At 39.4% G+C, this 22,879-nt stretch overlaps 1 protein-coding gene across 1 annotated transcript; it reads left to right on the top strand.

Moving 5' to 3' along the window:
- The first annotated feature begins 1,714 nt into the window (after positions 1–1,714).
- Positions 1,715–22,118, top strand: phex (phosphate regulating endopeptidase homolog, X-linked). Its single transcript, XM_037757279.1, has 22 exons — positions 1,715–2,126; positions 5,790–5,846; positions 5,976–6,137; positions 6,379–6,462; positions 7,212–7,438; positions 8,329–8,397; positions 10,391–10,507; positions 10,703–10,786; positions 11,822–11,964; positions 12,219–12,312; positions 14,247–14,375; positions 14,620–14,721; positions 16,361–16,438; positions 17,336–17,439; positions 17,538–17,596; positions 18,039–18,093; positions 19,301–19,368; positions 19,446–19,576; positions 19,689–19,754; positions 20,184–20,288; positions 21,214–21,290; positions 21,451–22,118. Exons 1-22 carry the CDS (start codon positions 2,003–2,005, stop codon positions 21,551–21,553), a joined length of 2,238 nt encoding a protein of 745 aa, XP_037613207.1. The 5' UTR covers positions 1,715–2,002; the 3' UTR covers positions 21,554–22,118.
- Positions 22,119–22,879: the final 761 nt, after the last annotated feature.

Below are 22,879 nucleotides of genomic sequence, written 5' to 3'. Positions count from 1 at the left end.
TTCTGTGTTGCTGTACTCAGACACACAGCTGTGCTTTGAGTTAAATGGTCACATAAGCATGCTAATATGCTCGCAGTGAAATTGTAGCATGTTTATGTTTAGCAGGTGTAATGTTTACCACGTCCGCCTTCTTGTTTAATGTTGGCAGGCCAACATTTTCTAATTGGCAGTAAACAAAGTATAGCCAAGGCTGATGGAAATGTTAATAGTTGTGCAAGTATTTGGTCATAAACCAAAGTTTTGGACCTGATGGAAGGTCAGGAGTTCAAAGTTGAGGACCATGAATGTCTAGCACATTTCATGGCAATCCATCTAATAGTTGTGAAGATATTTCAATAAAAAACAAAAATGTCAACCTCATGGTGGCGCTTTGGGATCACCAAAGTCAGCAGGATCTATCTTCTGGAAAACATGAATATCTGTATAAAATTTCATGACAATGCATTTCAAAGTTGTCCAGACATTTCATTGTGAACCAAACATGTCAACCTGTTGGAGGCACTAGAGGAAAAGCCATCAGAATACATCATCCGGGAACCATGAATTACCAAAGACGGCAGGATTTATCCTCTAGGAAACATGAATGTCTGTGTAAAATTTTGCGTTAGAAGTCATTAGAATACATCGTCTGGGAACCATGAATGTTAATACAAAATTTTGAGCTGAATAAGTGATAACTTTGACCTGCTGGTGGCGTTGGAGGAAAATTCAGGAGATCACTAAAGTCACAAGGATTCATCCTCTGGGGATCATGAACATCTGCACCAAATTTCATGGCAATACATTCAATAGTTGTTGAGATATTTTAATAAAAAACAAAAACGTCAACCTCATGTTGGTGCCAGAGAAGGAGTCAGGAGATTACTTTAGTCAGTAGGATGTATCCTCTGGGGATCATGAACATCTGCACCAAATCTCTCGACAATCCATCCAATAGCTGTCGAGATATTTCAGTGCGGACCAAAACGGTAGCTCGACCGACTGACGGAGACAATCAAAACTAGAGCAAAGGCTCCCAGTTGAGATGTTAAACAATGAGAATAAAAACAGGACACGAGTGATTGTGAGTCACAGCGGTGAACAATAGCATCGTGGTCGAAGTGTCTGCTTGATGAATGGGTGTTTTAGGCTGCGCAGGAAGTCCCGTCTATATAAGGACTTTGCGGCTGACGCCCCAAACACTAATGAGCAAGTGTGGTGAGAGTTTCTCACCACAGTGGGGGGTTGGGGTGGAGGATGAGGGACCAATCAGGAGCTGTGGTGTCACTGTCATCACCACCTCATGTCTATTCACAGCAACTATTGATGCTTTCTGACCATCTGACCATCATCATCAGATTAATCGATTGTAATCAGTGTCCTGTGTGTGCGTCTAATTTTGTTCCGGTCGACTGACTGTCTGATCTCATAAACGTTTTCGAGCAGAGCACTCTGCTGTTTTATGCATGACATTAGACACACACACGTATATACAGCACACACACACACACACACTTTTCACATTTATGCTTCGGCTACCAAAAAGGTCTGCAGCCGCTAATGCTACACAGTTAATGTTCTGGTTTGATTTTATTAAATGATCTCTGGTCATTACTCTGGTAAGCCTGGTCCCTTCTGTCCTGGAGGGAGGGAGGGATGGGAGGAGTGATGGGGGGGAGAGGAGGAGTGATGAAGGGAGGCACAGTTTGAAGAGCTAGGGTGAAGTTAGAGTAGTTACAGATAGCAGCAGAGAGAGAGAGAGAGAGAGAGAGAGAGAGACTGGGGAATTGAATAAAGTGCTGTTAAATTGGGACCAGGTTACATAGAGAAAGTCATTTTAGGAAGATGTTACTATAACTTTTGGGATTTAATTTTATCCATAGCTGTGATTTTTTTTGTTGCTTTTTTGGTATTCTTCAATTTATATTCTCAGTGCTTCCCAACCTGAAAGTTTGATTTTTAGAGAGTGTGTGTGAGTGTGTGTGTTTTATGTATGTGTGTGTGTGATACAGTATAGTAAGCTATGGAACTGGAGCGTTTAGGAGGCGGTGGGGTTAAACCCGAGAGGGGCAACAGTCGTCTCTACAGGATAGCACTGGCCATGTGTGTGTGTGTCTGTGCTGCTCTGCTGCTTGCACTCATACTGGGTAAGTCAACCACACACACACGTACACAAACATCCACGAAGAGATCCACACACATTTTTCCTCAACCTGCATTATAATTTGTAAGGAATTCAGTGGAAATGTATGGCACACTGTCCTCAGATTATAGTACGTGCAGACTGTAAATAACACACACAAGCGAGCCGGTGGGAGCAAAGGTCTTTGTGGAGGGCTCGCGGGTAACTTGTGTCAAACTATTTTTGGATCATATAAAGTTTCAAACACGCCCACGCACACATACAGAACCTCACACACTCTGTATAATGCACCGTGGGAGTCAAGTTGAACTCTGGGAAAAGAGGGAAGCATAATGTGTGTGTTGAGACTTTGTGGGTATTCTATCCTGCAGAAATTAATTAGCAGGGAATTGTGTGGCGGTGTAATGAGTAGGGTGTGTGTTTTTGTTTATTTATAGGGGGGGCAGTGCACATTAATTAACACTGATGTTTTAAAAAGCTTTAATATAGATGTGTCAGGAGATAAACTAGAGATTTACACCTGTAGTCTAGCTAAGAACAGGGATAAAATTATTACACATAACACTGTATCGATAAAAATAAGAGAGGAAATGTTGCAGACATGTGTTGCAATACATTGACCTGATGTCCTGAGGCAAGGCAAGTTTATTTGTATACCACCTCTCAACAACAACTTTATATAAGACATAAAAATGCTTTAAGACAAACGGCAATGTATAAAATGGCAAACAATGTGGAAATAATGTACAGATTTAACTATACTTCATATGCAGTGTAATTCCTTATTTCCCTGCTGTCAGACAAAAGGCTGATTTGTCAATCTAACTGCATCTGAATGGAAAAATGCAGTCAGTTCTAGCAACTTCCCTTATTGTGTTGGAGATGCTGTCCGTTAGTTTAGTGAACTGGCCCAAAGAAGAAAGAGCAGAATCCCAAATATTAGACACATATAGCTTGAAATTGTGTAAAGAAACTAACTTGTGAAGCACTAGCCACAGTATCAACAGGAACATGAAATGCACGTATAACTTTGCCTCTTTTTTTAAAAGTTAAATTTGAATAGAGAGCAAGTTATCTCTACGTTGAATATGAAGCTACAGCCAGGAGACAGCTAGATTAGCTTAGCACCTTTAAAACTCACTAATTTTCATGTTAAATCTTGTTTGTTTAATCTCTATGAAAACCTTAACTTTTGGGCAGAGCCAAGCTGGCTGTTTCCCCTTGTGTCCGGTCGTGACTACAAGGTAACCCACAATTTGGGAAACTATTGCGAGATGGTTAAGGTTAGGCATTGACCTCGAATACCTTTAGACATGACCCCTGTTCCCAGTCTTTGTGCTAAGCTAAGCTAATCATCTCTTGGCTGTAGCTTCCTATTTAACGGACAGACTTGAGCGTGATATCAATCTTATCGTGTAATTCTGTGCAAAAAAAGCAAATAAGTGTATTTCCCAAAATGTTGAACTACTCCTTTAAGAGTCAGTAGTTTCAGTAGCGTGGTATTGGTGAGGATGGTCGTGGCTGAGAGGGGTACACTGCATGTGTATGTGTCTGGGGTGGGGTAAGTATTGTTTTTTGTTATTTGGGGAAGCCAACATTCTTGTGGTGGCATTGAAGTGTAATTATGTTATGTGTCTATGTATGCAGTACCACACACCCACTCTAATGGAAACCCTCCTCTGGTCTGCAGCCATGCGAATATGACCAAGCACAGGAATGCCAAGTGGTTGTTTGATTTCTGACTTTTTAATTGGTTTAGAGAGAGTGTGCTTCTTAAACCTGTTTGTGTACATGTGTGTTTGTGTTGTGGGACCTGTTTGGTGTGTCAGTTATGAACATGAGGTTGGTATTAGCAGTGACACCGGAGCCTCCGACATCTGTGTGCGTATTTAAACCCATGTTTCCGACGGAGCGGTCAGAGGAGGGTTGTTGAGGTTGTTCCAGGCCACGTGGGTCGTGTAGGGTTGAAGTTGTAAATGTGTGTTTCTACTAAAAGTGGGCCCAACATTAAGGGACTCTCACAAGCAGCTCGACCAACAACAAGACCAGTCAACCTTCCGAGGTCAGACATTGCGGCGCAGCTCCGTAACGCTCCACTCATCCATTCACAATGGGGATTTGGTTGCTAAATCTGTCGTCTCACTTCATGGGCTTGTGCTGCCTCTGTTCGCCCTCAGAGCCACATCACACACCAGAGGTTTCTGCCAAGAGGTTAGGGAAACAAGCTTTCGTTCACCTTCTACGAAGGGAAGTGAATGGGTAAACCTGCGGTCGCACTGCGAGTAGCGTAAACAATAGGCTATTCTGTCTTATTGTGGCGCTCTGATTGCTTTCATTAGAAGTGTGGGAAGCAATTACAGTTGACAGTCAAGTTTAAATTAAAAACCTGATGCATAAAGTACTCAAGATTTCCTTGTGGTTCAAGGCATGACTGTATATCACACAGCTAAAAGTTGTGTGCCGATTGTTGATTTTCCTTGTTGCAGGCAGGCATAAGGTTAAAAATTGAATCCACTAACTGCTCTGCGTAACTGTTCTCCAGCTGTATCAACTGCACTTTGCTCTGTGTTTGTCCCATGTTTGATAAAGAGTGGATCGTGAGAATGTCCCATATTGACGTCCCTCTGACAACCAGTATCATTTTGAGCCATAGGAACATACAGTATGATTAGCTGACACTTTAAGTTCTATACGCTTCATTCATTGATAGTTTGCATTATTTAGTAGATAAAAACTTACTCATGTTGCAGCCTTTTCACTAAAACAATATAAAAATATTGTTTTATTTCAGGTAGCATTTATTTTTTAAATTTAAACTATTATTCAGCACTGTACTTTATGCTAGAAGCATGACTTGCTGGTGACTAAATTGCTAGAAAAAGCTCCTTGATAATAGTAGTGTTGCACACTTAAACCTCTGTGTTGATTGCTTTGGTGCAAGGAGCTGAAATTGTTAATCTTACTAAAAAGTAAATTTTCACAATAATGGCACATACGGATTATGTTAGGGCTGTCCTCGACCAAAGAAATACTTAGTCAACTAACGATCATATGATTTTGTCGACTAATCCATTAGTTGATTTAATCGACAGATCTGCGGAGTTTCTCCACAAAGAATCCCCACTTTAAATCTTGTGTTTACCTGAGATGTGATCATAAATTTCCTATAAATAAGTCATCCAGTATGAAAAAAGCATAACAAATGATGAATCGACTAAAGAAATCTTAGTCGACAAAGACCAAAACGGCCGATTAGTCGCCTAATCAACTAAGAGAAACAAAATCTTAACAAAATACCCATTTATTTACTCTTTCCATTGTTTTTATCAGCAGCTAGTGTTTGTTCACTTGTCACAGAGATCACATTGACAGAGAAAGAAGGAAGCATTACCTAAGAGTTTGCCAGGTTTCTGATTAACACATACAGTACACTTCTGGTAATGTATTGTTTATGTGAATGTGTGCACGTTTGAGGTTCTGTTGAGCAAAACAATCAATAACCCAACACTTATCAATGACCACCAAGCAGTAGAGGACTATTTGTATATGGATGGGAAGTGGTATGTAACCGAAATGTTCTGCAAACGATCCAAACTGTCTCAGTCACAGTGTGATTTTTACATTTCAGTTGTCAAGCTTCATCCTCAACTCTTTTCTTCTTCTTCAGTCTCACAGAAATCTAGTCAGGAGGAGTTCTGTGTGACTCCAGAATGCATTGAAGCAGGTGAGGAGTTTCACTTATTGCACTTATTGTTTGTATGGTAGCTGGTTGAGCATGAGATATTTTAATTGTTACTCAAAGGTCATTATTTGGACTCACTGGTTTGTGCTTTTATTTTTTGTCTTCTCGTAGCGGGGTCTGTTCTGAGTAAAATGGATCGGTCCGTTAACCCCTGCGAGGACTTCTATAGTTTCTCCTGTGGCGGTTGGTTTAAGGATAACCCGATCCCTGAAGATTCCTCCTCGTATGGCATCTACCCCTGGCTGCGGCAGCATGTAGACATCCGACTCAAAGGTATGTTTGCCCACAAATTTAACATCAACGCCCGAGTTTATCTACCTTGATGAAAGAACACTTGACTTAAACAGACGTAAAATGTTTTATCAATTGAAAATAAGAGCTCTTTTGGTACACTCATAAGCAACTTATTCACAAGGTAAGACTGAACTTCACATATGCAGGATATGTTTTAAAAGTTTAAATCAGGTACAGTTAATTGTTGTAGCTGTGAGTTATGACTGTTTTTCTCTGTCAGAGTTACTACAAGCTCCTTCAGGCCCTGATGAACTGGAGGCTGTCACCAAGGCAAAGATCCTCTACCGCTCCTGTATGAATGAGAGTGAGTCTTACACACTCATACAAACTTGGTTTTGTCACTTAAGAGGACATTGCACTGACATACATTCATTCCCTGGAGACTTAGCCTAGCTGTGACCATAACCACTACATCCCTAACACCAACTCTTACCCATATTCTACCCCTTAACCTAACTAAAACCTCAAATGGGAATTGAGTCCCCATAATGTGACTTTTTTTTTTTGGTCCCCAGTTTGTGAGTAATAAAACAAAAACACACACACACACACACGCGTGTTTGGATGGCCCTTGTGGGGACTCTTGTTTACACAATGTCTTCCCAGGCCCTTAACCATCCCAACTACATTCCTGACCCCCAATGCTCAACCTAACTTAAATCCAAACCTAGTTCTAACCTTAACACTAAAACCAAGCTTAATCTTTAAACAGCTCTAGAACCAGGACCAAATGTCCTCACAATTCAAAAATGTCCCCACTCTCCATGTTTCCAAACAGGTCCCCACAAAGATACTGTAAGTCAAGAGCACTCTCAAAGACACACAGTGATAGTGTAAAGTAGGACGAGATGAGCTTTTATTGATCCCCATGGCAGATCTAGGTCATTGCAGAGAAAAAAGCAATAAGACACATCAGGTGAAAAAGGGAAAATAGCATCTAAACACACAACAAAAAAAACAATACAAACATGAAAAATAGTCAAATCAATAAAAAAAATAAAAAATGCTGTACTTAATTTCTGTTTCTTAATGTATCCGTGTGTGCTTACATAGCTATACTGGAGCAGTTGGACACCAAACCGATGCTGAAAACTCTTAAAAAGCTTGAGTTTCGGTGGCCTGTGGTGGGGGATGGGCTCGGCGGGGACTACCAGTGGTCAGTGGAGCAGTGGAGCCTCCGGAAGACACTGGCAGAGATGAGGAACCAGCAAAGTAAGAGCGTCCTGATTCGCCTGTACGTCTCCCCAGATGACAAAAACTCCTCGCAATACGTCATCAAGGTCAGACATCCACCGTTCACTGTCATTACTGCTTATGCATTTTGACATTTGACTTTTTGGAAAATACGCTTATTTGTCCAACACCCCGAGTTAACTACAAATTGATATTTGTGCAATTCAAATTATAAACCAATTAAACAAAAAAGATTCAGAGGTGCTAATAGTCAATTATATCTAGTTGTTTCCAGTCTTTACTGTATGTCCTAAGCTGTCCTAAGAGAGTGGTATCTCATTTAGTTCTCATCAAGAAAGCTAATAAGCATATTTCCCCAAATGTGGAACTGTTCCTCTTAAGGACCATACTGGTGTTTTTGTTGATTTTCAATTAAGTGCATATTGTGAATATTTTTCATTGCTTCAGACCGCTTTTTGTTCATTAGTGCTAAATTTTGACATTGAAAACTGAATAAAAGAAACAATCTATTTGTTTTGGGTGTGTAAGATGTTTTTGTACTTTGACTACATGCATCCCTGCTCTCTTTTGTTTTGGTTGCGCCTGAGTTTTTTATTTTTCTTCTACTATGCAACTTCTATTCAAATGAGAACCAACTTTATACTTCTTAAACACACAAGGAAAAAGTTCCTTTGAGAAAACAAGATACTGTGATGGATCTTAAATACAATGATATTGATACAGTAGTGAAAAGCATGGAATAAAATTGTTGCCTGGAAGGAAAGTAACAATAAAAAAAGTCATCACTAATGTAATATCTGCACAATTAGTAGTTAAAAGATGCTAAATCAGTGTGGATATTTAGGCAGATACAGGTTCATTGCCTCGCTCTGTCACATTTTTCAGATTTTTATTTTCTGCAGCAAAAGTTACAAGACAAAAAAAAACAAGCCCGACAAGCAGCAGAAGCTAACCTGTGCTCTTTGTCTTTATGTAGCTCGATCAGGCGTCCTTGTCTCTGCCCTCCAGGGAAGACTACACCACCAACACTTCCTCTGCTCGGGTGGTGAGTCTCTGCTTCATCTTTCACCCCTTTTTACCTGTCATCTAAAAACTCCTCTTCCTGCAGCTATTTCCTTTCTGCTTGAGTGATGAATTGTAGCAGAAAAGAATTCCAGCCGCTTGAAATATCAACAGACTCAACATTTCCACAAATGTAGTCGTAATGCAGGAAATTAATTTCAAGAAGAGGCAGCTGATAGCGATTGCCCCTCTAATAGCTGCCTCATTAGGCCAGAATAAAAATGCAATTAGTATGCAGCGACTCATTTTTCTCAAGTGGAAAAACTCTCACTGTCATGCTATTAGTACACTGTCACTATTAGTACTAAATACATACTTTACCCACACATAAATACAAGGCTCTACATAAGAAATTAACTCTACTTTATGTTGCAAAGACGTGTTAACAGTAAATATCTTAATTTGTTAAAACTCCACATAGCAACCTTTGAGTCATTGCTTAATGATTAGCTACATTTTTATGCGTCTATAAACTTGTTTGTTGTTGCTTGTTTCATTTTACTATTATGTCTAAAACTTAATGATTATGTTAAAGGCAGAACGAGTACGATTTGTCTGTTGCGGTTCCTGTCCGGCTCAACGACACCAGAAGTACCAGCACGTTCTCATCCCAACTCGTCACGTACTGACGCTTTGTCAGCACCCCTTGGCGTCACTTTACAGTCGCAGTAAACACGTGGTTAATGTTATGAGTTCAAGCTTAAATTTTGCTTAGGTTTAGGCTACAAAACCACTTAGTTAGGTTTAGGAAAAAACATCATGGTTTGGCTTAAGACTACTACATTTGTAAAGTGAAAATGAAACTGAACATTGTGAATACGGGACATGAACAAACGGCTGATTGTAATGTGAAAGTGAAACTTAACGGATGGGACACGAACAGCGGTCTCCTAGATGAAAGCCCTGTGTTTGTTGGACCCAACCACCTCCCCACCCTCCCCACCCTATGTGTGTTTTTTCGCTCTTTAAACTTCGTCACCACACTCCCCGACCACTGTCTCTGAACGCTTAATATTGACGTGGATGGGCTTACATTGTAGTTAATGGAAAGCCTGGTGCGTCTCATACAGGCGCTAAAGGGTGCCTTGAGGGGCGTGACCAAGCATCTGTATTTTACGCCCTGGGAATGAGAACGGGCTCAAAGCATACGCCCCCTGGCAGTGGTTAAGGTTAGGGTACTTGCCAGCGGGTGCTCACCAACCACAGATTCACTCTCATTTTGGAACGACCTTTGTCCGCTTGGCATTTTGCCGTTTCTTTGTGGGTTTTTTTGGGGCTGTGCGCTCAATTTTCGTAGCTTCCTCTTGGAGGCGTGCTTACCATCTGGCACCTGATCGCTACGTTTTGATAGAGGTTGAAATCCAGAAACATCCTGGACACAGCAAAATAAGAGTGATGATTGAGAGGGATTATTTTTGTGTGAGTCTATACATTGTTTTTTCGGAAAATCCTTCTTATTCTGCCGTTAAGAAAAATGCTATATAATTAGCATTAAGTTACCAAGTAAAATCCAAAGGGAAAGCATTTTTAATGAGTGATTGTGGGTAATCACTCTTGGATGATGCTTAATGGCATTCTTTGTGTGTTGCATAGCTTTAAATTGTGTTGTATTTTCATGTTATTTACCTATATAGTGTGTTTATTTCTCCTAAATCCATTTAGGCACAAGCGTATGTACTTCTCTTAAGCTATAAATACTGGTATTGTTTATTTTTCTGTGTATCTGTCCCTCAGGGTAACAGGGAATAATTTAAAACATAAATATGAATGAATACCACATACTGACACAGCAGTATAATAGTATCTGAGTGTGGATGTAAGGCCTTGACTGATGTCTGACGGTGTCTGATGTTCGGTAGTGGAAGTGACAGTAGCTTACAGCAATGAAAGAATAAATGACATTTGTGTTTTTGCCTTTTTCTGCCTCCTTCTCCCTCCTTCCCTCCCTCCCTCTCCCTCCCCTCCTTTCTCTCCAGTATCGTGCAGCCTTGCTGAGTTTGATGGTAGATACAGCCGTCATGCTGGGCGCTCCAGAGAAAGCAGCACTGACCCAGATGGAAGAGGCTCTCGCCTTCGAGACCAAACTGGCTCATGTAAAGATGCCCTGTCAGATATATATAATCTTACTGAACGTATGGGGATGATCTGATAGGCCACAATGGCTCTGGAGCTAATTAAAACCCAGCTTTATCTACTGTGAAATACGAAATTGATTCATTGACTTAAAGGGAAATTATTTAATGTTTGAATTTAAGATCATGCATGAATGTATAACATTGTGTCTGCAGATCCTGATTCCCTATGAAAACCGCACCAGTGAAAACATGTACAACAGAATGTCCCTCTCTCGTCTGCAGCGCACCATACCACAGGTACTTTACATACATATAGACGCATAAACAACAACAAATTAATTATCTTCCCTTGTTTTTCTACCAACTTCTTCATGGTTTATTTGGCATATTTCTCTTAATGACTTAGCGTTTAAGACAAGCAGCCAGAAGTCTTTATTCTATCCTATAGACATCATATCAGGTCTTCCTCCAAATGTGGATCAGTTAAATACAACATATTTGTATTATCAGTTAACTTATTAAAAAACTGACAGCAAAGAATTTAAAGTAAATTGTATATCAAAATAACATGTTGTTTCTGTCAGAATAAAACAAAAAAAATACAAATTAAATAAAACGTTTAATCACGATTAATCGTATGATTGTCCATAGTTAATTGCGATTAATCTCACATGTTTTATCTGTTCAAAATGTACCTTTAAGGGAGATTTGTCAAGTATTTAATACTCTTATCAACATGGGAGTGGACAAATACGCTTGCTTTTGTACAAATGTATGTATATATTAATTATTGGAATTCAATTACAACACAAACCGATGACAAATATTGTCCAGAAACCCTCACAGGTACTGCATTTAGCATAAAAAAAATATGCTCAATTGCAACATGGCAAACTCAAGACCAACAGGCAACAACAGCTGTCAGTGTGTCAGTGTGCTGACTTGACTATGACTTGCCCCAAACTGCATGTGATTATCATAAAGTGGGCATGTCTGTAAAGGGGAGACTCGTGGGTACCCATAGAACCCATTTTCATTCACATATCTTGAGGTCAGAGGTCAAGGGACCCCTTTGAACATGGCCATGACAGCTTGTCCTTGGCAAAATTTACCGCAAGTTTGGAGCGTTATTTAACCTCCTTAACCGACAAGCTAGTATAGCACCAAGTTGTGTTGATGCGTTAAAGAAATTAGTGGCGTTAAAACAAATTTGCGTTATTAACACGTTAACTTTGACAGCCCTACAAAAAAATCAACACAATTGCTTTTAAATGCATGTTTAAATGCATGTTAACCTCTACTGTATACTGTATATGTCCCCTCTGTCTGCAGTTTGACTGGATGGGTTATGTTAAAGCTGTGGTGGAGTCGAAAGTTGAGCCGGTTCGGTCCATCTCCTCCTCTGAACCCGTCATCGTCCGAGCGCAGCAATACTTCAAGGAACTTGTCAAGCTCATTAACGCCACAGATCCCAAGTACACACACACACACACATACACACACACACACGCACACACACACACACACAGACACACACATGAACAGCCAGACAGCGAGCACACACAGACAGATGAGCACACAGTGGGGCTTGAGGGCTCCTGTCTCTCATTATAAGTATATTATAGTGTATAATGAGATTACATTGCATTTAATTAATGTCCCTCTCTCTCTCTCTCTCTCTCTCTGTCTCTCTGTCTCTCTGTCTCTCTCTCTGTCTCTCTCTCTCCAGGACTGTAGCTAACTACGTACAATGGAGGACAGTGTTCTCCAGGATCACCACTCTGAGCCGTCGTTTCCTGTACAGATACCTGGACTATGCTCGGGTTGGTATCTTCCAAAAATCTATGTCCATATTTGGTTATTTTTAAGTTTTTAGATTAATTAAATGGGCTGTGGGGCAAAAAAAACAACTTTTAAAACCCATTCAATTATGTAAAAAATACACTGTAAACAAGCTTACAACGGCTGTTTTTCTTATTCCATTAACAGTTGACATTTTGCAGATATATGGTGTGTAGCTGTCCCACTTTTACAGCATGTATGGCTGTAAAACACTGGGATTCGGTTTAAATGACACTCTACTGTATACAGGAAGAGGCCTGAATTCTTTGTTTATTTAACAAACTATAAATCTGACCCTGAATTAAACTAATTCATGTCTAAAATGTAACCACAGATGACTCTCTTGAAGCCTTTGATGCACCACTGAGGTTGTGTCCAGATTCCACATTATAATAAACAGTATGTGCTACATACTGATTTTCATATTATGCAGTTAATATACAAGATTTCATTCGTGTAGTTGTACTAAGGGGATGTTGCTACCGCTGGATTTGGGGTTTAACAACCTGGGTGGATATTTTATAGGCTCAATCAAGTATATGTTTTTTGAATGAATGAATGACTTTATTTTGAACATTAAAATAAATAAAATCAGATACAAAATAATAACAAACAAAACAAGAGTAATAGTTTCCGAAAAGGAGAAGTTAGAAGTAAAACTTATATTTCCCTTCCCCCTTTCTCACTTCTCCTCTATTGACTCACAATCATAGAATGATAATATAATATAATATAGAAACTATCCCAGATTTATTTACATGCCAAATTTATTTACAACCCACATATCCATCCGGAGGTAAAAAATAAATATAAACCAACTCTTAACACAACCCTTATCGCAACTCTTCCTTATCCATATACCTAGGTATATTACATTTTGATTACTTTTGGGTCATAAAACAATAATAATTCAATATTTTTCTACCAGACTTTCACTCCAGACAGTGTAAACAGAGCTTTGAAACAGCATGGGAAATAAAATTGACATATAATTGAATAAATATGAAAATTAATAAATAAATAAAAACTTTTTGGATGTCTGAGAAACTTCTTTAAGTAACCTCAATGTTTTTTATTTTAATTCTTAAATTTTTTAAATATTTTACAGCCTTGCTTGTACTATTTTGAACCTACAGGTAAATAGTACAACATATAGACCAAATGAATATACATTTTTGAATGATGCTGCATTTAGTTTAAATGTTCCGTAGCTGTGAGGAGCTCCTTCATTTCCTTAGTGTGTTGCATCGTGTATTCAAAGTCAGTAAGTTAAACTCATAGCACCTTTTAAAACCAGTGTTACAAAGGGCTTCACAGTTACAAAACAGAAGATGATAAAGAGCATTTGAATAAATATAGAAATCAAAGACAAGTGTTTTTATAGAATGAGAGCAAATCAGGGCAGGGAAGCCTTTGAGAATAAATAGGTCGACACTCAAACTCTCATTGCGGGGTCATTTACTGTGCAATTAGTATGTATAATTAGTCACTTTTCCAGTTGGAATTGGCCTACTCAAAACCTGCTTGCAATTAGTACATGGCATGGAGTTAGGACACAGCTTCAGCCTCATATACATATATAAAAACACAGTTTTAATGAGGAAAGCCTAAAATCCTGAAAAATGTAAATCTCTGTTTTTATGTCCCTAAATGTTCATGTCAGTAATTAGAGAGCTTGGAAAGTTTGAGTGCTACGGTTTTCTATTTTTAAGACCTTTGAAGGAGCTCCAAATGAATGTTATAGCTATAAACACAAATTATGATATATGTGAAATAATTTGTTACACTTAAATATCAGTCCCAAAATGTCTCCACCCCGAGTGATGATTCAGAGGCTGAGAGACTCTTAAGTTTGTACATGAGGAGACAATGTCACCTTCGCATCTCCGTCTCTCACCCATCCCCCTCCCACCAGGTAACCACGGGAACCACGTCTCTGACCCCGCGCTGGGATAAGTGTGTTAACTACGTGGAGAACTCGCTTGTTTATGCCACCGGGCGCCTCTTTGTCAACACACACTTCCAGGAGGACAAGAAACACATGGTGCGTGTGCTCTTGGAAAATGACATCATGTCTTAAATCGTGGGGTCAAGTGTTTAAATCTCGCAACAGACGTGTGTACTGATTTGAGTGTATTTTGTCTGTGTGTCACCTGGAGGTGATGTCAGACAGTTAATGTCGTGTGTCGTGCGTCAGTGCGGGTGTGTGTGTGTTTATGTGGAAGTGTATTTTTTTTGTAAACGGTTTCTTATTAATTTGAGTGTGTGTGTGTGTGTGTGTTTCTCAGATGGAGGAGCTGATCGGGGGCGTTCGCTGGGCGTTCATCGACATGCTGGAGAAGGAGAATGACTGGATGGATCAAACAACGAAGACGAGAGCCGTAGAGAAGGCAAGAGCAGCCAACAGCTTCATTTCTTCCTATTTCCTCTGTCTCATCTCAGTCTGGATACTCCACAGCCAGTCATCTAAAAAAGCTGCTTTGCTCCTATTCTTTCTTATTTAATCTCAACTCTTAATTATATTTTCTTCAATCAAACATTTATTTTGCTTTTAACTTAAAGCTGCATTTTCTTTTGGCCACTAGGGGGCAGCACTGTTTTGGTTTCCACCGACTCTCAAGCAAAATATCTATCTGTTTAGCTGCCAGATGTTTGACTTTCTTCACCAGTTAGTCACTAATTTTGTTTGTCTACTGTTTGGCGCTGGGCAGGTAGCGTGTGGATTTATAAGAGTTATTGTCTGGACCGCAGATGTTCAGCCCTACAAACACAAAAGTCTGTCACTGTGTGACTGACTGAGTGATGAAGTTACATGATTGGTCGGCCCAGTGTTGGAGTTTCCTCATTGGCTGTTGCTCTTTCAAAATGAAAAGGCGGAGAACAGTCCTTTGTTTACGTTTTCAGGGGGGGATGCCAGCGGTTCCAATTACCGGTAGACTTGTCGCGGTAGTCGGTGTTACCGGTGTTACACGGTGGTTGGGCACACACAGATTACATTACGTACCCAGCGCCCCCAGACCGTAGAACGCCGTGATTGACCAATCAGAATCGAGTATTCAACACAGCCGTGTAATAAATAATAATATAAACTCTCTTAAAGGGTCAATTCTGCCCAGCAAGTACTTTTACTTCAAGTATATTTTGATGTTAATACTTTTGTACTTTTACTCAAGTAAGATTTTGAATGCAGGACTTGTAACAGAGTATTTCTACACGGTTGGATTAGTGCGTTTACTTTAGTAAAATATCTGTCTACTTCACTGATTGTCAGGTCCAAAATATTTGCTCTCATAAAAGCTGCATTTTTTTTTACCACTTGGAGGCAGTTCTGTTTGAGTGCCCACCAACTTCTGAGAAAAATATTTAATCATAATAATAGCTGATAAATGTTACATAAAACTCAAACAGCGAGCTAAAAAAAAGGCTAAAAAGCTCAGTAGAGTTGGCCCCCTCTCACATTACACATTTAATTTATTCTTAATATAAATATTGATCACTGCAGCTTTAGATCAGAATATTGACCGACTTGTAATGAAAATCTCTGATGTCGGTGGATTCTGCTTCATCTAATGAGTCCTCACACATTTTGATTTAAGACCTTGTTTTTCTTTGTCACAGTCGTGCCGTGCTGTCCTTCGTTTTACTGTCTTTGTACGTGGAGGACTATGTTCCTTTCATGGCATACTTTTCTCCTTCAACCAAACGCCTCCTCAATGACAATATTGAAAACATTTAAATAAACCAAGTCCACCTTGGGTTTCTGTTACTTTTAGAATTGCACAGTTCAATAGGGACCACATCAAAATCCAATATTGCATTTTCACCCCCTTTATTGTTCCTCCTGGCTTTTTATTTCTTATGTAACGAAGCAATTTTTTGTCAGGGCACCGTGACTGTGACTCTCTCTCTCTCTCTCTCTCTTTATTGCTTGTAACAGAATTTTAATCTTACTCAATTATATTTGTGATTATGTACAAATCTGTTTAAACTCTCCATTATATTCACTGTGTTGTCTCGCTCTCTCTCAAGGCTCATGCAGTCCTGGCTAAAGTTGGATACCCCGAGTTTATTCTGAACGACACCTACCTCAATGAAGATTTAAAGCAGGTTTGTAAAGTACTGCTGAAAGCTAGCTCTTTAGCATAGCAGGGGTACAACATGGGATTAATGACAATTTAAAAAAGTGTGCTAAAAATAGGCTTTGTGGCTTTTTTTATTTTGTATATTTTATGTTATTTCGTTGCTTTCACCTACTCACCCATGAATGTAACTTCAAGTGATTTGTGGGCTGAGAGATTCTCACCAGTTCGTCTAAAATTCTATGGTTTTTGATAAGAAAATAATTCAAGACAACATTATATCTTTAAAATCTTAATATTTAAGAAGAATAAAGATGTCAAGTTGGCAGTAACTTGGAGAGTTACACACCTTAGTTGCACACCTTAGCTTAAAGGGACAGTGTGTAGGATTTGGCGGCATCTAGTGGTGTGGTTGCAGAATGCAACCAACTGAGTACCCCTCCACTCACTCCTCCCTTTCTAAGACTGTGGTAACGTGAGTGCAAAACCGTGGAAGAACGAAAGTTGACGGCGGCTGGCGGTACCACGGTTTTGCACTCTGCGGCTCACGTTACCGCAGTTTCACAAGCGTGTTGGAGAACTACGGTGGCCTTCAGATAACGTAAAAGAAATGCAAAAGGCTCTCACTAGAGCCAGTGTTTGGTTTGTCCGTGCTGGGCTACTGTAGAAACATGGCGGAGCAACGTGGCGGACTCCTTGAAAAGGACCCGCTCCCTGTATGTAGATATGAAAGGCTCATTTTAAGCTAACAAAAACACATTGATTCTTAGTTTTCAGGTGATTATACACTAATGAAAACATATATTATATTCCATTTCCAATAATATATCCCCCAAAATGTTACACACTGTTCCTTTAAGTTTGGGTTTACTCTTTGAAAAGTGCCGTACTTAACAGTCTGTATTTGCATTTGTGTATGTTGTAGCTAAGGTTCAGTGAGAAGGACTACTACGGGAATGTGATGCAGACGTTGAGGTTCATCTCCCAGTTGGATATCGCCTGGCTCCGAAAGAGCGTCCCACGTACAGAGTGAGTGGCAGGTCTAATCTCTGTCAACTTCCTGTGTGACTTTTTTTTGTTTAACTTCCTCGTTGACGTTGCCCTTAATATGTGTGTTCCTGTTGCAGGTGGTTTACAAACCCGACGACTGTGAACGCCTTCTACAGTTCCTCCACAAATCAAATCAGTAAGATGCAATATCTGATTGATTAGAGACGCCAATATTTAATTTAATTACTCTTGAATTCTGAAGCTCTGTCCAGACAGGATGACGCTACTCTGCAACTGAGTGATTTCAATTAAGTATCTGCTTAGGATATATTCTGTGGGGGATTATTATTCCTTTAAAATGGCTGAGTAGGCATTTCAGTGTCAGAAATAATTGGGAATTTGCATTAAAAACAAACTAAAACTGACAGAGAGGACATGCTTTCTAAAACAGGTCAAATGTGATCTGTTTTATAATAGTTACTCCCCTGAGAAAGCACACTTTTTAATCACAAATAACTCCCTCACACAGGCTGAAATAGAAAAATAAAATTACCCAACCTTACCTGCAGTAAACGAATCCTGTCTGGACAGGGCTAAAAGACACGCAAACGAAAAACTGTTTTGATCTTCTCATTTAGGATTTCCTGCTGGAGAGCTTCAAAAACCCTTCTTTTGGGGAAGAGAGTATCCAAGGTGAGATTAAAGAAATGTGACACGCTCAACAAACAGACCAAAGAAAAATGCCACAGAATGCTTTTAACTCAGGAGCAATGTGGAGCGCTGAAATAATTATTCTGACATGAACCTCCGAATAGAAAACCACAGAGAAGAACTGAATAGTGGTAAAGTCTGTGGATAAACAGCATAATTTAGTACCTCATGCTCAACACAGATAAAGAAATAACAGCTTATAAATCTCATGTTTCTTAATAAATTATGAATTACATTTTTTAATCATTTTTATAACAAAGTCCTACAATACACTGCATGTTTTTTTTAATTAATTGGTAAATATTTCACAACCATAAATTATATAACTCTGAATACCTTTGTACAGCTATACAATGAAAGATATGTCTGTAATTTGGAGGATTCAGAATGTGAAAGTATCATTATTTAAAATAAAAAATAAAATAAAATACAATTTTTGTTTATCCTAACTAAAACTGTTTTTTTTCTTTTTCAAACAGAAGTAAGTAAATTTCTTAATCACACCATATGCGTGCGTTAATTAATGAAAGTGACATTCCTAAAAATAGAGCTTGGATCTGGAATTTGCTACAATGTCATGATAGCGTAATTATTTATTATCTAGAAATAAAACTACTTACTTGAAACCAGTCAAAATATTGTTTAAAGGTATATTTGTATGCAGAATTTGTCCTTGCATTTTCAATTTTTTTTATCAATGCCTGTCTTGGCCTGTCAGCTCTAGCTAGCTAACATGACAAAGGGAATTTCAGTGAGAAACAACACCTAGTAGCAATGGTACTGTAACCAATATTACACAAAGTTAGCACTGAAGCGTCCCCTGACACGTTACGTAACGTTTGCATGAAAAAAAGCCAAAGCTCTACTCATAACAGATTGCTTTATAGAGGATTTACTATCAGCCGTTAGCTGACCATTAGCTGGCGAACACTAGATCTAGTCAGTCGCAATAGCTTCTTTTTATTTTCTCTGTAATTTGCTGTTCACTCTTTCATGATATTTTGTTCTCAGCATTGTAGATTATTTCATTTAATAAAAAGTTATTGAAGGGTATAAAGGCTCTCCAAGCTAGCGAACTCATTGCAAGCAATTGAATTCATCCTGCAGCATTTCCATTTAAAGTAGATTATTTTGTCATTTTGTTAAATTATTTTTGTCTAAACTTCATCCCCTTGTTGTCCGTTTCCAGATCTTTAAGTTACGGTGCCATCGGGGTGATAGTAGGACACGAGTTAACACACGGCTTCGACAATAACGGTAAATACTGATTGCCGAGAACGACCTCAGAAAACGTCTGAGATTTCTAACACAGCTGTGGTGATTTTCATGAACAGGTCGCAAGTACGACAAAAACGGCAACCTCCACCATTGGTGGACCAACTCGTCTGAAACGGCCTTCAGTGAGAAGACCCAGTGTATGATTGAGCAGTATAATGGCTACCACTGGGAGGAGGCAGGCCTAAACGTAAGAGTTTGAATCGACAGAATTTACAACAATAGTAGAATGAAAACATTAAAACACATTCAAATAATCATCAATACCCAGAATTAACTTTGTGGATGTTTTTTTTCTGTAGGTGCGAGGCAAGAGGACTCTGGCGGAAAACATAGCAGACAATGGAGGATTAAGAGAGTCTTTTAGGGTATGATCTCACCGAAGAAGAAAAGCTCCTCTTGATCATGCAGAATTTGCATAATAAGCCTTTGACCTTTCTTAATGGAAACTTACAGACGTAACTACGTAATGACGTTAATGATGACTTTTACTGCATTCAGGTATGCCAGCAAGCCATGACAATAAGTCAGCATAAATACCAGTACCTTGGCGCTGACGCTCCTATTAGATTCCCCTGTGCTCATGTTATTAGTTTGGTATGTGTGCGTTATTAGTTAGTACACCTGTGTTTATTGGCTGCACCTGTGCTTGTAATTTAGTTTGGTATGTGTTTAGTTGCTACCTGTATTTGACGACTCAAAATGTCCTCTGCGGGAAAAGGATTATTATATAAAACTTGCCATGTCATGTTAAGAAACCCAGGTGATAAAAAGGTTCTGTTTATATTTGTGTGCAGGCGTACAGGCGGTGGGTAGATGAGAGCAGAGGTGGTGTGGAGGAGCCTCTGCTGCCTGGAGTCGGACTGAACAACAACCAACTGTTCTTCCTGAGTTATGCACACGTAAGGACACACAGACACAAACTATTTTTGCCACTCTCTGCCAATGCAATGTTTCAACTAGTACGAACATTTCTGTGGTTTTCTGTTGCCATGTCTGGATATACTGGCTTTTCCCCTGAGTGGCTACTTAGCAAATATATGATATATATGTTATTCTAATCTATATTCTAATACTTTTGTCCTTTTACCCAGAAGTGTGGACTCGAGTCACAAATTTGATGACTTTAGACTTGACTTGACAAAATCGAAAAAGACTTGCAACTCGACTTGGATTTTAACGCCAATGACTCGTGACTTCACTTGGACTGGAGTCTTTTGACTTGAAAATACTTGATACCTTCCCCCAAGCCCAAGATTAAAACATATGTTGTTTAAATTAATTCCCCTTCATTTCCTGAACCAGCTGACTTTAACGCTATTCATTCGTTCTTTGTTTGAACCCATGCGACAGTATCCAATCAGGTTGCGCAAGAAAACCATGAAGAACGTTTTGTTACTGAGCGCCAGTTGGAAAAAACGATACCAAAGATAATTTTGTTCACGCTTTTTTTCTGAATCGCAGTATGCAAAACATGTTGGTCGAAAATTACAGACGGAGAAGCAAATGGCATTACTCTGACGAGCGCTTTATGACTTGTTTAGGACTCGAAACTCAAAGTTTAGGACTTGGGACTCCAGTGCAAAGACATGAGATTTACTTGTGACTTTAAAAACAATAACTTGGTCCCACCTCTGCTTTTACCTATAGTACAATTTGAATGCAGGATTTACTTCTTCCACCGCTGCATATGAGGGATGATGTGTTTCATTAACATTACATATCATAACACAAGTTAGCTGCAGGTGCTGCACATGGTAAAGCAGGGAAGTGAAAATATACTTACTTAGTACACACAGACAATGACATCATCTATGTACTCTGTAGGTGAGATGTAACAAATACAGACCAGAAGCAGCCAGGGACCAGGTCCAGAGTGGAGCTCACAGTCCACCAAAATACAGGTAAGCACATACACACACACACACACACGCACACACGCACGCACACACACACACACACACACACACACACACACACACACACACACACACACACACACACTCTGATGAATGCACACGCAATCCTTCCAACTTGACCTTTACCATCACTGTTGCCCTGCAGAGTTATCGGCGCGATGAGCAACTATGAAGAGTTTCGGAAAGCGTTCAGCTGCCCCGAGTCGTCTGCTATGAACCGAGGTGCACAGTCCTGCCGGGTGTGGTGACCTTTGACCTCAGCGTGACCCTGAACCAGGCCAGGGCTGTCAGCAGGACGTCTGTTGAGAAGGCTGATGATGCTGGACTTTAGCCAACATGGTTTACATGATGTGGGATCAATGCAAAAATCAGCTCTTCTCACAGAAAACAATACACTCATGTTAGGATAAGAGTGGAAAATGTTGAAGCCATTTTTAACGGGCTACTGTTTATTGTTACGACAACAAATCTGTAACTTTTTCCACAGGTATATTTACTGCACATGTTGCAGTTACTGTATAAATTATGACTGAAGCCATTTGTTAAGGACCATAGTTTACAACAGCCGTAAGTGTGACTTGAAGCTAGAACCTTTCTCATGGGAATAAATAAATGTATATATTAAAGTAAATGTACAATGAATAGATTTTTTTTTTTTTTTTACAGGAATCTATATTTCAAACGCAACTGTGACAAGCAGAAATATATCAGGTCAATATCTGTATGTATTCATCAGAAGCAATGAATTCCCCAAGATTAATTTATGTTTAAATATGAGCAAAACAAAAAGCAAAATAAAATTTTTGAAAGTTATTTACAGTCCAATTTTATCTTAAAACCTTATTTTTCTTCTTTTTAAATAATAGTGAAATCTAGTATCGTAATTTTGTACTTGCAGGGCAATTTAAAGGAACAGTGTGTAGGATTTGGCGGCATCTAGTGGTGTGGTTGCAGATTGCAACCAACTCCAAGCGTGTCGGAGAACTACGGTGGCCTTTAGGTAACGTAAAAATGTGAAAGTGTCTCTCTAGAGCCAGTGTTTGGTTTGTCCGTTCTGGGCCACTGTAGAAACATGACGAAGCAACATGGCGGACTCCGTGAAGAGGACCCGCTCCCTAAGTAGAGATGAAGGGCTCATTCAAAGCTAACGAAAACACGATTCTTAATTTCAGGTGATTATACACTAATGAAAAGATAGTTATGAATATTATATTCCATTTCAGCTTAAAGATCCCCCCAAATGCCTCACACTGTTCCTTTAACAATTCAAATTATGCCACTGTCGGCATATTTTTAAGACTTAATATGAGGTTAAACTAACTAAGATTTGGTATGTTTTGTATTCTGTGTGTGTGTGTGTGTGTGTGTGTGTGTGTGTGTGGGCTCTCCTTTGATGCGTCTCGGTCCTGTCTCGGTTTCTGTTCCACTTTGTTTCAATCTTTGTCTTGTTTCATTTATATTCATTCTGCTGCCGTTCAGCCCGAGGCAAATGAACTCACAGAATTACAAGCACTCAAACTACGAGATGCACTCCCTCCATTTGTCTTTCTGTCTTTCTGTTACTGAGCTGCACT

Source organism: Sebastes umbrosus, chromosome 21 (assembly GCF_015220745.1).
Source record: "Sebastes umbrosus isolate fSebUmb1 chromosome 21, fSebUmb1.pri, whole genome shotgun sequence".
Classification (NCBI taxonomy): domain Eukaryota; kingdom Metazoa; phylum Chordata; class Actinopteri; order Perciformes; family Sebastidae; genus Sebastes; species Sebastes umbrosus.
The sequence above is the reverse complement of the archived record's forward strand: the minus strand, read 5'-3'. Positions and strand labels throughout refer to the sequence as shown.